Source organism: Eurosta solidaginis, chromosome 4, assembly GCF_040869045.1.
Source record: "Eurosta solidaginis isolate ZX-2024a chromosome 4, ASM4086904v1, whole genome shotgun sequence".
NCBI lineage: Eukaryota > Metazoa > Arthropoda > Insecta > Diptera > Tephritidae > Eurosta > Eurosta solidaginis.
Window position 1 is genome coordinate 174,499,338 of NC_090322.1, and position 15,433 is coordinate 174,514,770.

General features: G+C 35.8%; 1 protein-coding gene and 1 pseudogene across 8 annotated transcripts; one reads left to right on the forward strand and one right to left on the reverse strand.

Annotated features, from left to right (window-relative positions):
* Positions 1-8,943: 8,943 nt before the first annotated feature.
* On the reverse strand, positions 8,944-13,946 carry LOC137250658 (uncharacterized). Of its 8 annotated transcripts, XM_067783839.1 has the most exons (6): positions 13,407-13,943; positions 12,354-12,847; positions 11,377-12,286; positions 11,093-11,278; positions 10,879-11,035; positions 8,944-10,816 (listed from the first exon to the last, which is right to left on the reverse strand). In XM_067783839.1, exons 3-6 carry the CDS (start codon positions 11,446-11,448, stop codon positions 10,692-10,694), a joined length of 540 nt encoding a protein of 179 aa, XP_067639940.1. In that variant the 5' UTR covers positions 11,449-12,286; positions 12,354-12,847; positions 13,407-13,943; the 3' UTR covers positions 8,944-10,691. The 8 variants fall into 8 exon arrangements, with proteins under 8 accessions (XP_067639940.1, XP_067639936.1, XP_067639939.1 ...); XM_067783835.1 differs by lacking the exons at positions 11,377-12,286; positions 12,354-12,847 and having other exon boundaries at positions 13,407-13,535; positions 13,649-13,946; XM_067783838.1 differs by having other exon boundaries at positions 11,377-12,847; positions 13,780-13,943.
* On the forward strand, positions 12,242-13,339 carry LOC137247757 (transcription termination factor 4, mitochondrial-like; annotated as a pseudogene).
* Positions 13,947-15,433: the final 1,487 nt, after the last annotated feature.

Genomic DNA, 15,433 nt, shown 5'->3' on the forward strand with positions numbered 1-15,433 from the left:
AAAACAGTACATATACATATATTGTCGCTTCTTTAAAATGAATGATTTTTTGTTTGACTAATTTCAATACCGTAATTCAACTCTTTTAAATTACGAGCTTTTGTTGTTGATCAGTTAATTTAAATTTTCTGTTATAAAGTTGTATTCAACTTCGAATTTGTACAACAGTTTTCAAATAATGAAATTCAGCAGATGTGCTGAACTGTTCTCAATACAACTACAACTTTTTCTAAAATAATAAAACTGAATTTCTTTAAAATGAATAAAGTCTAAGTTTCTTTTGTAATGTGATCTGCGAGTTGACTTCCAATTATTTAGGTAGGTTGGGAGAGACGTAAATGTACTCTCACATATGGTTGGGAAGGGAGTGAGATGGGGACAACTTTCATCTTATACCCTGAATTGTGTATGCTTCTAAAATGTTTTTGTTTTGTGTTTGTTGTCCTTTCATATGTACTTCCGACCATGTAGGAAATGCTGTCTTTATTTTTGTCCGACTAACTAGTTACCCGGCCACCGTGGTGTGATGGTAGCGTGCTCCGCCTATCACACCGTATGCCCTGGGTTCAACTCCCGGGCAAAGCAACATCAAAATTTTAGAAATAAGATTTTTCAATTAGAAGAAAATTTGTCTAAGCGGGGTCGCCCCTCGGCAGTGTCTGGCAAGCGCTCCGATTGTATTTCTGCCATGAAAAGCTCTCAGTGAAAACTCATCTGCCTTGCAGATGCCGTTCGGAGTCGGCATAAAACATGTAGGTCCCGTCCGGCCAATTTGTAGGGAAAAATCAAGAGGAGCACGACGCAAATTGGAAGAGAAGCTCGGCCTTAGATCTCTTCGGAGGTTATCGCGTCTTACATTTATTTTTTTTTATTTAACTAGTTACCCTGATGTTCTAGATTAAATTTTGATGTGCGTTTTGTTGTAGTATTTGCATTAATTTTATTTTTTTTTACCAGTGCATGAAATAAATGTTTGTGTATGTATGCAGTGAGTATGTTTAATACAAGAATTCCCCCCAGCCGAAGAGCTTAGTCCTGGTTTAACTAGCATGCACAACTTCGTATGACATTTCACTGCCGCTAGATCAACTTAGCGAACCTCCATGAAGGTTTCATTACATAAAATGGCACCCAACGTGGGGCCCACGCTTTTGTGGGTACCTGATAATTAATTTGTTTTTTCTGTTTATCAGACTATCATGTTTAGAGAGGTGAAGGAATTAGTTTAAATGCATATTGCGTTTATCTAACCAAACTCTTTAAATAATGGTAACTATTTCTCGTAGGGAACTTTCAATTCACATACATATATTTCCTATTTGGAACAGAGTGCTAGTATCAGATGCATTGTTTACTATATAGTTTGGCAGCTTAATTAGAGGTTATGTTGCGAATAGAGTGGAAGGCAGTGGACTAGGCAGTCGAATGTCATATAATGAAGGAATGGTGTTCGGAGTTTTTTTAAAGTTAAAAAAAAAGATTATAAAAGCTTTAATAAAAATAAAACTATTGTTTAAATAACAACAAAAACGCCTTATATATTCTATATACATAAATTCGTAAGGATTATCTCACTTTAAAATTTGAGTTAAATAATCCAAAGTTTTTGTTTGAAATTGAGTCGAGAACTGTGCGTGTGAATGTGCGAATTTTCACCGATCAGCTGTTAGTTGCGCTACTTGGTAAAATTTACAATGATCAGATGTTTGGTACACTATGCCATTGGAATATGTGTGCAAAAATTTTGGAATATCAAAAATTTTGGAATATAAAGATATTGCTTGCGCGAACTTCGGTGGAAAGCAGCGGAGCGTAACAAAATTCTAGTAGGTCACTTTCACCACACCAAAAACTTTAACACAATTTTTAACATAATTTAAGCACAGAAATACACTGATTGCAGTTTTAGTGAGTAAAAGTTAAAATTCTGAACACATTAGCTGAACAAAAAATGTACAAATAATTATTAAATAACAAATACAGACAGTGGTAGTTTAACAAATTCTGCTGTGGTAAGTGGTGAATGTGACCTACTAGAATTTTGTGAAGCTTGCCTCACACTATTTTTCGTCTATGCAATGTCTCTATTATATTGTTTCTGCTATTATATCGTTTCTGGTGTCGTAGGGTGTGTAGTAGCAGCGCATTTACTGATTTTACCGGACACGGTATACGTCTTTTAAATAGGGTTGCGACCCGTTCGCAAGTAGCGCAGGATAATATGCCTAACTCAGACCCCGAAACGCAATGCTCGAAATAGTAATCGGAATAGACAATCTAGATCTAATGCAAATTATGACATGAATTTTAACAGGCAATACAATGATTTTAATCGTATCGTAGAAGTAGTAGATAGTGCTGTTCGTAGACAACAAGAAGTTGTAACTCGCGATATGCAAAGCACAATTGAACGCATTGTTAGTAATGCTTTAGAGCATCAGCTCTCAACACTTAATTTACGTCCCTTACAACCACATGCGGAAAGTCCTATTCCAAACAGAGAAGAAACTGCAGCAAATAGAGAAGCAGGGCAGGCTGCTTCTGAGGAGTCTGCTTTTCATTCAGAAGAACGAACACGGAATTCGTCAGGGCCAAGAGATTCGTCTTTTACTTTGAGTGGTGTTGGTAAGATTATTTCCAGTTGGAAACTAACGTATGACGGCTCTAGTCAGGGTATATCTGTGAATGAGTTTATTTACAGAGTAAATGCGTTAACTATGTCGTCATTGCGTGGTAATTTCGAGGTGCTTGGTCAGAACGCTCATATATTATTTGAAGGTAAAGCCAAAAATTGGTTTTGGCGGTATCATCGAGCCAATAGGCTGATCGATTGGTTCGGATTTTGCGAGGATTTAAAAACTAATTTCAGGGGCGTCCGTACTGACTTTGACATAAAAGAATCTATTCGAAATAGGAAACAAAAAACCAACGAATCATTCGAACAGTTTTTAGAAAGTGTATTGTCTTTGTGTGATGCTCTAAATACACCAATGTCAGAACGCGAACTTGTCGAAACTCTAATACGTAATTTACGTTCGGATATTCGTTTGGAATTGTTGCATTTCGATATAGTCAACCTTAATGACTTACGACGAGCTTGTCAAGATTTAAAAGCACACACAAGGGTCTCTTCAAAAAGTCAACATCGTTGGATCACATACTGTTGCAAAGAATTCAATTTTGAAATATTACATATATACAATATACCTGTATCAGAATAATGTTGGCAAAGCAATAATAATAAAAACAGCTTCTTGCAATATTTTTTTTTACAAAACTTAAATCAGATTGTTGTTTTGATTTTATAATTTATTACACCTATCAAGTGATTGTTGTGCATTAATCTGGGAATTTCGGTTATTGATTTGTTTTTGCTTGTGTGAGTCGATTCATTTGTGGAATTAAGATGTCTGTTCGTCATAGCAATGAAAATTTGTCTCTGGTAGATGCGCAAGAGGACATGTGCAGTATTTGTAATGATGTTATGAACGATTCCAATACCGCGGTTACTCCATGTGAACATCGTTTCCATCTTACGTGCATATATACGTGGATGGATAGTAATAGTACCTGTCCATTGTGTTGTAGGGTGTGTAGTAGCAGCGCATTTACTGATTCTGCCGGACACGGTATACGTCTTTTAAATAAGGTTGCGACCCGTTCGCAAGTAGCGCAGGATAATACGCCTAACTCAAACCCCGAAAACATAGAACCCATTGAGGTTCCTCACCACGGCAATGCTCGAAATAGTAATCGGAATAGACAATCTAGATCTAATGCAAATTATGACATGAATTTTAACAGGCAATACAATGATTTTAATCGTATCGTAGAAGTCGTAGATAATGCTGTTCGTAGACAACAAGAAGTTGTAACTCGCGATATGCAAAGCACAATTGAACGCATTGTTAGTAATGCTTTAGAGCATCAGCTCTCAACACTTCATTTACGTCCTTTACAACCACATGCGGAAAGTCCTATTCCAAACAGAGAAGAAACTGCAGCAAATAGAGAAGCAGGGCAGGCTGCTTCTGAGGAGTCTGCTTTTCATTCAGAAGAACGTACACGGAATTCGTCAGGGCCAAGAGATTCGTCTTTTATTTTGAGTGGTGTTGGTAAGATTATTTCCAGTTGGAAACTAACGTATGACGGCTCTAGTCAGGATATATCTGTAAATGAGTTTATTTACAGAGTAAATGCGTTAACTATGTCGTCATTGCGTGGTAATTTCGAGGTGCTTGGTCAGAACGCTCATATATTATTTGAGGGTAAAGCCAAAAATTGGTTTTTGCGGTATCATCGAGCAAATAGGCTGATCGATTGGTTCGGATTTTGCGAGGATTTAAAAACTAATTTCAGGGACGTCCGTACTGACTTTGACATAAAAAAATCTATTCGAAATAGGAAACAAAAAACCAACGAATCATTCGAACAGTTTTTAGAAGGTGTATTGTCTTTGTATGATGCTCTAAATACACCAATGTCAGAACGCGAACTTGTCGAAACTCTAATACGTAATTTACGTTCGGATATTCGTTTGGAATTGTTGCATTTCGATATAGTCAACCTTAATGACTTACGACGAGTTTGTCTAAAACGCGAAAATTTTTTAGAAAATATCCAGGCTACGCAAAAATTACCCTTTAAACAGCCAAATGTACCAAAAAAGGCAAATATCAGAAGTAGAGCATTATGACATGAAAGCGGAAATATCCGGAAGTGGTAATCCTGTCGAAGTTTTTGCAGTGAAGGATATATCGGAGCGCAAGTGCTGGAATTGCGACGAGGCCGGACATAATTATAAGGAATGTGTGAAACCTCGACGTGTATTTTGCTATGGCTGTGGCCTTATAGCTTTCTTCTTTCCCACTTGTCCTAACTGTAATAAGTCGGGAAACATCTGAATCAATAAAGATTCTGAAACCATTTTCAAGAGTTAACAAAAATACCCAAAATGTTCCTATTTTACACCCAATTAAACCTTTTCATAAACGGTTAGAAGAGTATCGAGTGCGGCGTGAACGGATCTTTAATAATTCTCGGTCAGCAAAGCGGGGTAGAGTATATTGGAGAGATATAAATGATAAACGAAATAATTTAATATCGACGATGCTTTGTAAACCGGGCGATGCTAGGCCGTACGCAAAAATTCGTTTATTAGAATCGGAAGTGTTCGGCTTGTTAGACTCTGGTGCTACAATTAGTTGTCTTGGTGGAAAGTTAGCTTTAAGCGTGTTAAATTCGAAAACCAATTTGGGTACAAAACCACTGAGGTCACATGCGCGTACGGCTGATGTTTCGAAACAACAAATTGAAGGTGTTGTGGAATTGTTAGTTACATACAAACAAGAGGACAAGCCTATTGAGTTTTATATTATACCATCTCTAACCCAAGACGTGTACTTAGGAGTTAACTTTTGGAAAGCTTTTAAATTAGCTTCACATATAATTAGCGAGACTAGTATAGTTGATGAAGATATTCATATACATGCGTTGACACCAAATCAAAAACAGGAACTTAATGCGGCAATAGAATGTTTTCCGTCATACGAGCGAAACGGTTTAGGGAAAACTACTATCTTAAAACATGAAATCGATGTTGGAGTTGCAAAGCCAATTAAACAAAGGCATTTCCCAATTTCACCAGCTGTTGAAAAATTAGTGGGACAGGAGATTGAGCGCATGCTTAAATTAGGCGTGATTGAAGAATCAAAGAGCGCATGGTCATCACCTGTTGTACTAGTGAGAAAACCTGGGAAAGTCAGGCTTTGTTTAGATAGTCGCAAAGTAAACAAAGTTACACAAAAGGACGCTTATCCATTGCCACACATAGAGGGAATTTTGAGCAGACTTCCGCGTGCTGAATTTATATCTAGTTTAGATTTAAAGGACGCATTCTGGCAGATTCCACTGGAGGAGAGATCTCGTGAGAAAACTGCTTTTACCATTCCAAATCGGCCACTTTATCAGTTCACGGTTATGCCATTTGGACTGTGCAATGCTCCCCAAACGATGTGTCGGTTAATGGATAAAGTAATTCCATATAACTTAAAAGAACGCGTTTTCGTTTATTTAGACGATTTACACTTGGTCTCGGAAGATTTCAAATCGCATATCGATTTACTGCAGGAAGTAGCCCTTCACATACGTAAGGCAGGTCTGACGATTAACATCTCAAAAAGCAAGTTTTGTCTTAAGCAAGAAAGTTACCTGGATTATATAGTAGGTCAAGGGACATTACAAACCGACCCGGCTAAAGTTTCCGCAATAGTTGAGTTTCCTGTTCCTAAAACAGTTCGTCAGCTTCGAAGATTTTTAGGAATGGCTGGATGGTACCGGCGATTTATTGCAAACTTTGCGGACGTGACTCAGCCTCTGACAGAACTGTTAAAAAAGAACAAGACATTTGATTGGACAGAAACTGCACAGGAAGCATTTGACATTTTAAAACAACGTTTGACATCTGCCCGTTTCTGGCAAACCCGGACTTTACTAAGCCATTCATTGTACAGTGTGACGCAAGCCAAAACGGAGTTGGGGCTGTACTAGCTCAGGTTAACGAGAATGGAGAAGAGATTCCAATCTCGTATATGTTACAGAAACTTAACAAAGCACAGCGCAATTATTCGGTTACAGAACAAGAATGCCTGGCAGCAGTTTTAGCGGTTAAAAAGTTTCGTCCTTACGTTGAGGGTCAAGAATTTAAAATAGTCACAGATCACGCAAGTTTGCGTTGGCTTATGAACCAAACTGACTTAAGAGGTAGGCTTGCACGCTGGCCGCTTAAGCTTCAATCATTTCAATTCACAATAGAACACCGTAAAGGAAGCCAAAATGTGGTACGCGACGCACTGTCCCGTAAGTATTCTGAAAGCATAGAGGAAGTGGAGAGTTTACAGCTGGACTATGTGCCGAATATTGATCTTACGTCAACTGCTTTTAATGACGTGGCTTATAATGAACTTCGTAGTAGGATTTTATCCAATAAATATAAGTATCCAGACTTCGAAGTTCGAGATAACTACATATATCATCGGACAGAATACTACACAGGTGACGTCGCGCAACAGAACTCTGCTTGGAAACTAGTGGGTCCGGAAGGCTTAAGAGAAGAGGTAATATGCAACTCGCACGACAATCCAACTTGTGCTCATGGTGGCATTGCTAAAACTACGGAGCGTAGTCGACGGTATTTCTTTTGGCCAGGACTTCTGCGTACAGTGCTCGACTATATTGCAAATGTGACACTTGTAAAATGACGAAGCATCCAACCCAGATTTTAAGACCTCCTATGGGAAATTTTATACCTGCCGAAAGAATTTTTCAAAGATTGTTCATAGATCTTATAGGGCCCTTTCCTACGTCAAAGATTGGTAATATTGGTATTTTGATCGTCTTAGATCAAATATCTAAATTTACTTTTCTGTGCCCATTGAAGAAGTTTACCACGACGCCTATTGTGAATTACCTTAAGGAACATGTGTTTGATATTTTTGGGGTGCCAGAAGTACTAGTTAGCGATAATGGAAGTCAGTTTAAGTCAGGCGAGTTTGAAGCATTTTTAACCAAGTGTGGAATAAAGCATGTATGCACCGCTGCGTACTCTCCGCAGAGCAATAGCTCAGAGCGTGTCAACCGATCTATAAATGCAGCACTTCGCGCTTATATTAAGGGAGATCAGCGGGAGTGGGACCAACATTTAAGTAGCGTCAATTGTGCTTTGCGGAATTCAGTACATCAGTCGAGCTCTACCAGTCCATATTTTGTGGTATTTGGTCAGCATATGATGACTCACGGCGAAAATTACAAGCTATTACGAAACATTGGTATTACCGAAGAAGGGTGCGCATTAAACACGGTACAAAGACATAATACCCTTTCCCTGATACGCTACACTGTGCGTACTAACATTCAAAAATCATATAAGGTAAATGAAAAAAATTACAACTTGAGGTCAAGGCCAGTCTCATTCAAGGAAGGTCAAATGATATTACGTAGGAATTTTGCTCAGAGCAATCAAAGTAAAAATTTTAACAGTAAATTAGCACATACCTTTCTCAAGGCGCGGGTTCGAATTAAGTAAGGTTACGATTAGAAATTAAGTACCAAAATGAACGCATCTATTATTACGTTCCAATGAAGCGTGATCCAGATACGGATAGAATTTTAACATACAAATGCAACAAGAAATTGATCCATATGGGTCACATTGTTGTTCCATTTGCATTTTAAATCCCTATTCGTACCTGGATCACGTTTCATTGGAACACGAGGTATATTCCATATGAAAAAGTTGATTATAACGCCGCCATTATATTGTGCTTCCGATTAGAGATTACATTCTAGAGGTGCTATTTTTTCTATGAATAAAAAATCGGAATCTAAATATCGAAGGAAAAAACTAATATGGGAAAGTTATTTATTTGACGATAACAGCGGAGTCATTGGTGCCGTTTGTCGTATCGCTGTAGTAGTATCCCTAACGTAATCAGCTGTTTATCGTTACGACGGAAACCAAAAACAACCCTACAAGACAGGTACCCGTTACCTAATCGATTACTTAATCGGCACCAATAACTTCTTCATCAATTACCCAGCAAAAATGTGCCCGTAAATTGACTAGGAAAATGACTAACAGCTGTGTCGATGGAACACGTAAATCGCTAAGTAGCATTTGTACAGGGCAGCAGTAACATTTGTGACCAGTCCATTCCGTCGTACCTATTTATGTGATTGTCCATACTGCTCACACATATACGGTTTTAGGTTATCGAAAAGTAAACAAACTATAGTGCTGTACTGTTCTTACATTCACGTTCTGGCAATCATTTTTTGAGTAATATACCTGTAACTTTACGAGTATTTTTACGTTAATATGACCGTCTTTTTACTAGTGTTATGACCGTTTTTTTACTTGGATTATACTGCTATATAAATAAAATATTTCTTTAATTCAAATCTATTAACATTTCTTTTATTAAACATTTTTACAATATATTACATTATTTATAATAGTTGTAAATTATTAACTATAAGTCTTAAGGAATAGTTTTTCAGTCTTGTTGGTGACCCATAAATACAAATTTTATTGTATGCGATTGTATGCAAACAAAGTTAAGGGAAACTTAAATAAATTAATTAATGATATAGAAAACAAAAGAGAAGAACTAATAAAACTATTGGTTGCAGTAAACCATCAAATCGCGAGTAGGCAATTCACAATTTGAGTCAATTGACTTGTAATTCGCCAATTTGAATGCTATACCTTTTTTATTTTAGTTCAGAAAGCTGCAATTGAGGTTCGAAAGTTACAATTTAAGTTCAAAAATTTCAATTCAAGTTCAGAAAATTTAAATTCAAGCTCAAAATTTCTATTTGTAGTTCAGAAAATTAAAATGGAAGTTCAGAATTTCTGTTTGTAGTTCAGAAAATTATATTTGAACTTAAATTGTAATTTTCTGAACTTCAGTTGTAATTTGCTGAACTGCAGTTGAAATTCCTGAGCTTCAATTATAATTTACTGAACTTCTATTGAAAATTGTGAACTTCAATTGTAATTTTTTGAACTTAAATTGAAATTCCTGAGCTTTCAGAACTTCAATTGCAACTTTCAAATTTTTTTTACATAAAATAAACAATTTAAAATTTTTTCTGACAGTTAAAGTGGTGAATTGCCTACCAGTGGTTTGAAACCACTTGCATTCGTGTTGGCGCTTCTCTATATCATTAATATAGCAATATCTTTTGAATAATTTAATTAATACACAAATATACATTTTTTTCCTTTACATTTTAGAACTGTGTACAAAAATATGTAATTTTACATATCGCAACCTAACCCTTAAAGTATTTCAACTCATAATCAGAGTAACTTTGTGTTGAATGTTGATTTATACCACGAAAATAACAAAATGGGTAACAAAACCAGGCTAAACGATAACGTTAAATACCAAAAAAAAGTTATTTCACGATGCTTTCATGGATCGATTTACACTTAAGTACCGATCTGAATTTTTTTTAAGTTTTCACATTTTTTAGTTTAAAATGCGATATATGCATTCAGTGGAATAATTTTAGATTGAATGTACTTCATGTAATTTTTTTTCTTCGTGATTTTGCAATAATAAACGTAGGTACTCATAGTAATTTTTTGTTTTGAATTATGTGATTACAATATTTATAAGGACTATTTAGTTGATGGTATTGGTACTGTCAGTTAAATTCATCAGCAATCATTTATATTCAAAATATTTTTTGTTATACATCTATTTTATAAATTTTGGTTAAAAATTATTGACAAATTCGTTGCAATTAGATTGCTTTAAAGATCTTTGCAAATTTTGTGCGATTGTTGAATATTATTTTAATTAGAGTATAAAAAGCTTAGATTAGTAACGTAGGAAAAAACTTAGAATTATTTCAGTTAAGTTCATCACAAATATGTATATTCAAAATACTTATTTCTTATACATCTAGTTTATAAATTTTTGGTTAAAAATTATTGACAAATTCGTTGCAATTAAATTGCTTTAAAATTCTCTGCAAACTTTGGGCGATTGTTGAATATTATTTTAATTAGGCATAAAAACCTTAGAATAGGAACGTAGGAAAAAACTTAGAATTATTAGGTTCTTATATAGTTTTTAATCAAGATTATTTCAGTGTGTCTTGTTCGTTTGTTGTATGTAGGCTTATGCTGTTGCAGAGCTGGATTTATTGCTCAGATACCGCCTTTGTTTATGCCGGTTGTGGCTCAGCGTTAAACACCGTCTCATGCTGTCTTCGAAGTCGATCCTGCCTTGCAGTTTGAAAACGTCTAAATTAATAGGAATGGACAATGAAAATAATAACATTTTAAAACAATTTAAATTACACTACCAAAAAGTACGCTGTTCACGAGTTTCAGTGTAGATAAAGATCGTTTGCCATGTACTCCGTCCCAGTTAAAATTGAAAAGAACGTTGTCAGAGAAAAGTTTTCTCATTACTCCAATAATGTCTGATGATGCATCTTTCAGCATAAAGATATATGATTTCTAAATGAAAACCACCAATTTAAGTTATGAAATACAATTAAAAATATTCAAAAATACCATTGATTCTTGATAATCATCTGAGTCCAACTTTTTCTCAATGTCATAAACTGAATCCAACGATGTTAGTGGCATAACGATAGAGAGCTCGGTGTGAGTATCATTTTCCATTTCTCCGCTGATACGGCATACTATTTTGTGCGTTTTCTTCCAATGTAGAGCCATGACTTCTGCCAATTCTGGAAGCTGAAATTATAGCATAAATAATAATTAAAGAGAATCAAGGTATTGCGGCTACAATTACTAGGGTTTCACAAATAACAGTTCAATATTTCACTATGCACCTTTTCTTCAATCTTATTCAATCTAAATTCCAGGTCGATATGCTTCTGTAATATTGTTTGTAGTATCGCCATTATATTTTCGTTTGTTGTAGGGAATGTTCCTTCGTTGGTTAAGGAAGTAGCCGCATTATTCAAAACGGTACTCGTTGTATTAAGGAGGAGTGAAAGGACGCGCTGTGTTGTGCTACATCGATGATGTAGTCGTATCCCTAACGTAATCAGCTGTTTATTGTTACGACGGTAAACCAAAAACCAATTGGTTGGCTACGATATGTTTACGACCTTAGCGGCACCAATAATTGATTGCATTGATTCTCATAAGGTTGGTCGAATCAGCTGTTATAAGGTTACCGATAAAGCACCAATGTCTGCAGCTTTAGTGACGCGATAAACGTAAAAAGCCAAAGCAAAGAGGATAAATTATGAAGAGACGTATGCTCAATGTTTTCTAAGAGGAAGTCGCTGTTTTTTTGGGCGAGATGTGCATAAAATGTCTTCTAACCATTTTCGTGGGGTACTTGCGTTTATTTTTCCGCCTGTATTTAATTAACTAATTAATGCTCTTTCCAAAAATCACAGTTGCATAAAGTATCTACACTGTAGGAATAAATGCGAGAAAATTCAAAAATGTCCCTCTTTGAAAAAATTCGGCATATATTTTTTGATTTCTGGGAGTTACTCGCCACTCGTAGCAGACTGGTGGCTCTTATTTTATTTATCCTCTTTGCATTGTTGCTCAACACAAGTTTCCTGAAAGCGCCGATTGTGACGCAGCCATTTTGACGAGGCCATTTACAGTACGGCATCACATCACCGCAATCTGCTGTTCTATTTGTTTTGAACCGAGGTTCCTATAGCTTTCGTAATGTTGCGGAAATTTTTAACAAATTCCAATAAATATGTGCCGTTGCTTCACAGAAGACAGCAAGTAAGATTAAAATTAATGAGTTAATGAATATTTTTAATTTAGTTCATACATGACCAACAGCTATCAACACCAAGTACGGTGAGCACAGTGCTCGATGATGAAACACCATTGGATCAAGCGCACATAGACGAAGCTGTGAGAGTGAATCCTTTGTTGGCTAGAGTGTCCCGGCACAATGGCGTAATGCACATGAAACACTCATGAATCACGGTCTCAATACGAGCAATTTCCTGCGCATTGCAACCGGTAATCCGGAGGTGTTTGCACGTCCGACACAACGTCTAGTTGATGCAATGGAATTTTGGCGCAGCTTTCAATTCACCTAGAAGCTAATGTTTTTACTGCTAACAAAATATCCAGAACTTTTAGACGTGAACGAAAACATACGTTTACGTAAACATATTGGTTATTTGAAATCATTTGCTGGCACTAGCAAAAATGTTTGGAAATTGTTAATGAATTGTCCGGATTTACTTGAACAGTCGGAGCGACGTGCCGAAGAAAAGGTGACGTACTTGAAAGAGGTAATGCGTGCGGAAATACCTGAAAAAATAAAATCAGAAGCGTTATCTAAGCCAATAGAGGAGATACGTTGCCGCCATGTCTTTCTTGAAAAACTGGGTCTATTCAAACCAAGACCACTTAAAGTAGATCCAGATGAGCCAACTAAGAATCCACTTTTATATCAAATAACCAATAAATCGGACAATGCATTTGCAACTAAGGTGTGCCATGTTACACTTGCAGAATTTGAAGCATTTAAAGACTTGTACGCACGGGAATTGAAACGAAAACAGGATGCTGAATACGAAGATGAGGATATGCAGCTAGTACGCGGGTATAAAAAGCATTGAAAAGCTCGTAGATATTTTTGTTAGTTACATGTTACATATATTAATTTAATTAAAAAAAAAAAAAACAATTGTTTTAAAATTCCGATGTGAATTTCTTATTCGAACAATTTGCACAAATTTGTTTTATCCTCTGCGTAAGTAACGCCCAATTGTCTACGAATTTGATCCTCAATATATTACAATGCCAAACTTTCTTTATGATCAAGTAAATCACTTTGTGTTTTGTGCTCTAAAATTTAATGACGTACCTCTTCTGCTTCAAAACTCAGCGCTAAGCGATTGGGAAAATATGTTGATAAATCACTTTTTGTCAATGGAAATTCTTTTTCTTCACCATTTACATCTATAATTTTCACAGGACACCAATAGTACGGCACCTAGTTTCATTGAAAATTCCATAGCTCATATTAATTTAACTATAAACGTTTTTTATATGCACGAATTGAATTATTCACTGTACGCAGATGCTACCAAAAATGCAATAACCTACATCCATTAAAAATCACTTGATTTTGGTTCCTTTGTGGAAAATATAAATGCAAATACCGTAGCGCACACAACACTTAATTTAAATTTAGTTTTTATTATATCCTAAATTATTTGTAAATAAATTTTTCTTACTCTGCTGTTGCGTTTCAAGCTGAAAATAACAAATGGTGGATTCGCATAAAATTTTTGTGACGTATTTGAGGGTACATAGCATGTAAGAAAAGGCAAGCATATATGTATCGGGCATTTCAATTAGGCCATCTCATTCTGCCATACTAATAATTGTGGAACAATGTGGGATATTTTGTTGTTGGTCGCCATCTTTGGTCACTAGATTTTTGCTGGGTATCGTCTTAATGACTTTTACATTGCTGTCTTGAAAAAGGTAACGCATGCCATAGATGAACGGATTTGCAACTCTTTGTTTCGAGAGAGCGCTGTCAAAATGCACATTTTTTATAACATTTATCAATGATGCCACTCCAAACAAAAATTAATAGATCTGAAAATGGGGATTTTTGACATACATTTCGGCGATTATAGTTTCAATCATTTAATAAAATGATAGTCGTAAAATATTTATTTCCTTAAAGTTATTTTAAAATAATACGACTAGTTACAGTTAAATATAAACAAATCTAAGTAAAATTTACATTTCGATTAAATTAATTAGTCAAATATTGTAACGCATTTAACTCGCAGTGAAAACCATATATTCTTTTGAAATTTCAGTAAATCGGACGTATGATATAATAGTTAACATTATTTAATGGATAGGGCTTATCCTACATGTCTAGCGTTCCAGGTTCTGTGATCAAAATGGACTGGTTTCATCGGGAGTTCATATTTACAAAACCTATTTTTAGTGATAACTTTTGAATGGGAAATAATATTTACCCTCCGCTTTCGAACTAATTATACTTACACTAAAACAAGTATTTTTATCCTTTTTCCCATAATTTTTGAACGCTATTCTACAGTTGTAGGTCAAACTAATGTTTACCAAAATTTTTGGCACGTTTTTCGTTTTGGCTGGCTCATTTTTTGTTCTGGCACCCGCTTCAGCACGCGCGAGGGATTTATCTGTGATTGTTGCCAGCATCAACTAAAAGATAAATCCCTCGTGAGAGCGAAAATATGAGAGCATAAGCAAAAGATTCGTATCAATCTAATCTATGACGCATGCGCTCTCTCAAAATAGTGTACGTGTGACTCGCTTTCTCGCTCTTACCTATTGTGTTTTCGACATTCCTTCTCGCTCGATGTTATTTACATTTTTAAGTTACTTCATCAGTTATGTTTTCGTTATCGCTAACCAAAACATATGCAACAACAACAACACGGGTAACTGGCCTATCGGTTACCTCTTGTCAAATCGCTTTTTCCATGAATGAAACGCGTCCTTTATGTTCAGATAATATTTAATTATAAATAATTCATATATACAATGTTTTTTTACAATTTAAATTATTCCCTTATTACTCTAGTGAACTTTGCATATGTTTATATTGATACGTACAAGCTAATTAAGTACAATAACGTCTATTAATAGCTGTGCCCTTTCTGAAACTTTCGAAGCTCAGTGGTGATGCCCAATTTTTTCTGCGCTGGTCGTGTTGTTCAACATCAGTTTGTAGAGCCATATGAGGTTTTGTAGGGATAATACCGGAAGCCCCAATTCGTGCTATAAAATTCGATTTACAGGTGATATTGATCCTTTGGTCTTGACCCTTTCCCATAGTATGCTTGTTAGCGCCTTATCTTGGGTACTAAAAAGGCGGGGGGA

What these genes read in the sequence shown, in the direction of transcription:
- LOC137250658 (XM_067783835.1), bottom strand. An exon ending in TGAGTTTTGAAGCAGAAGAG is followed by an intron (nt 11,279 to 13,406) that starts GTACGTCATTAA and finishes CTATAATTTCAG; the next exon opens with CTTCCAGAATTGGCAGAAGT. An exon ending in CGTGAACAGCGTACTTTTTG is followed by an intron (nt 10,817 to 10,878) that starts GTAGTGTAATTT and finishes CTATTAATTTAG; the next exon opens with ACGTTTTCAAACTGCAAGGC.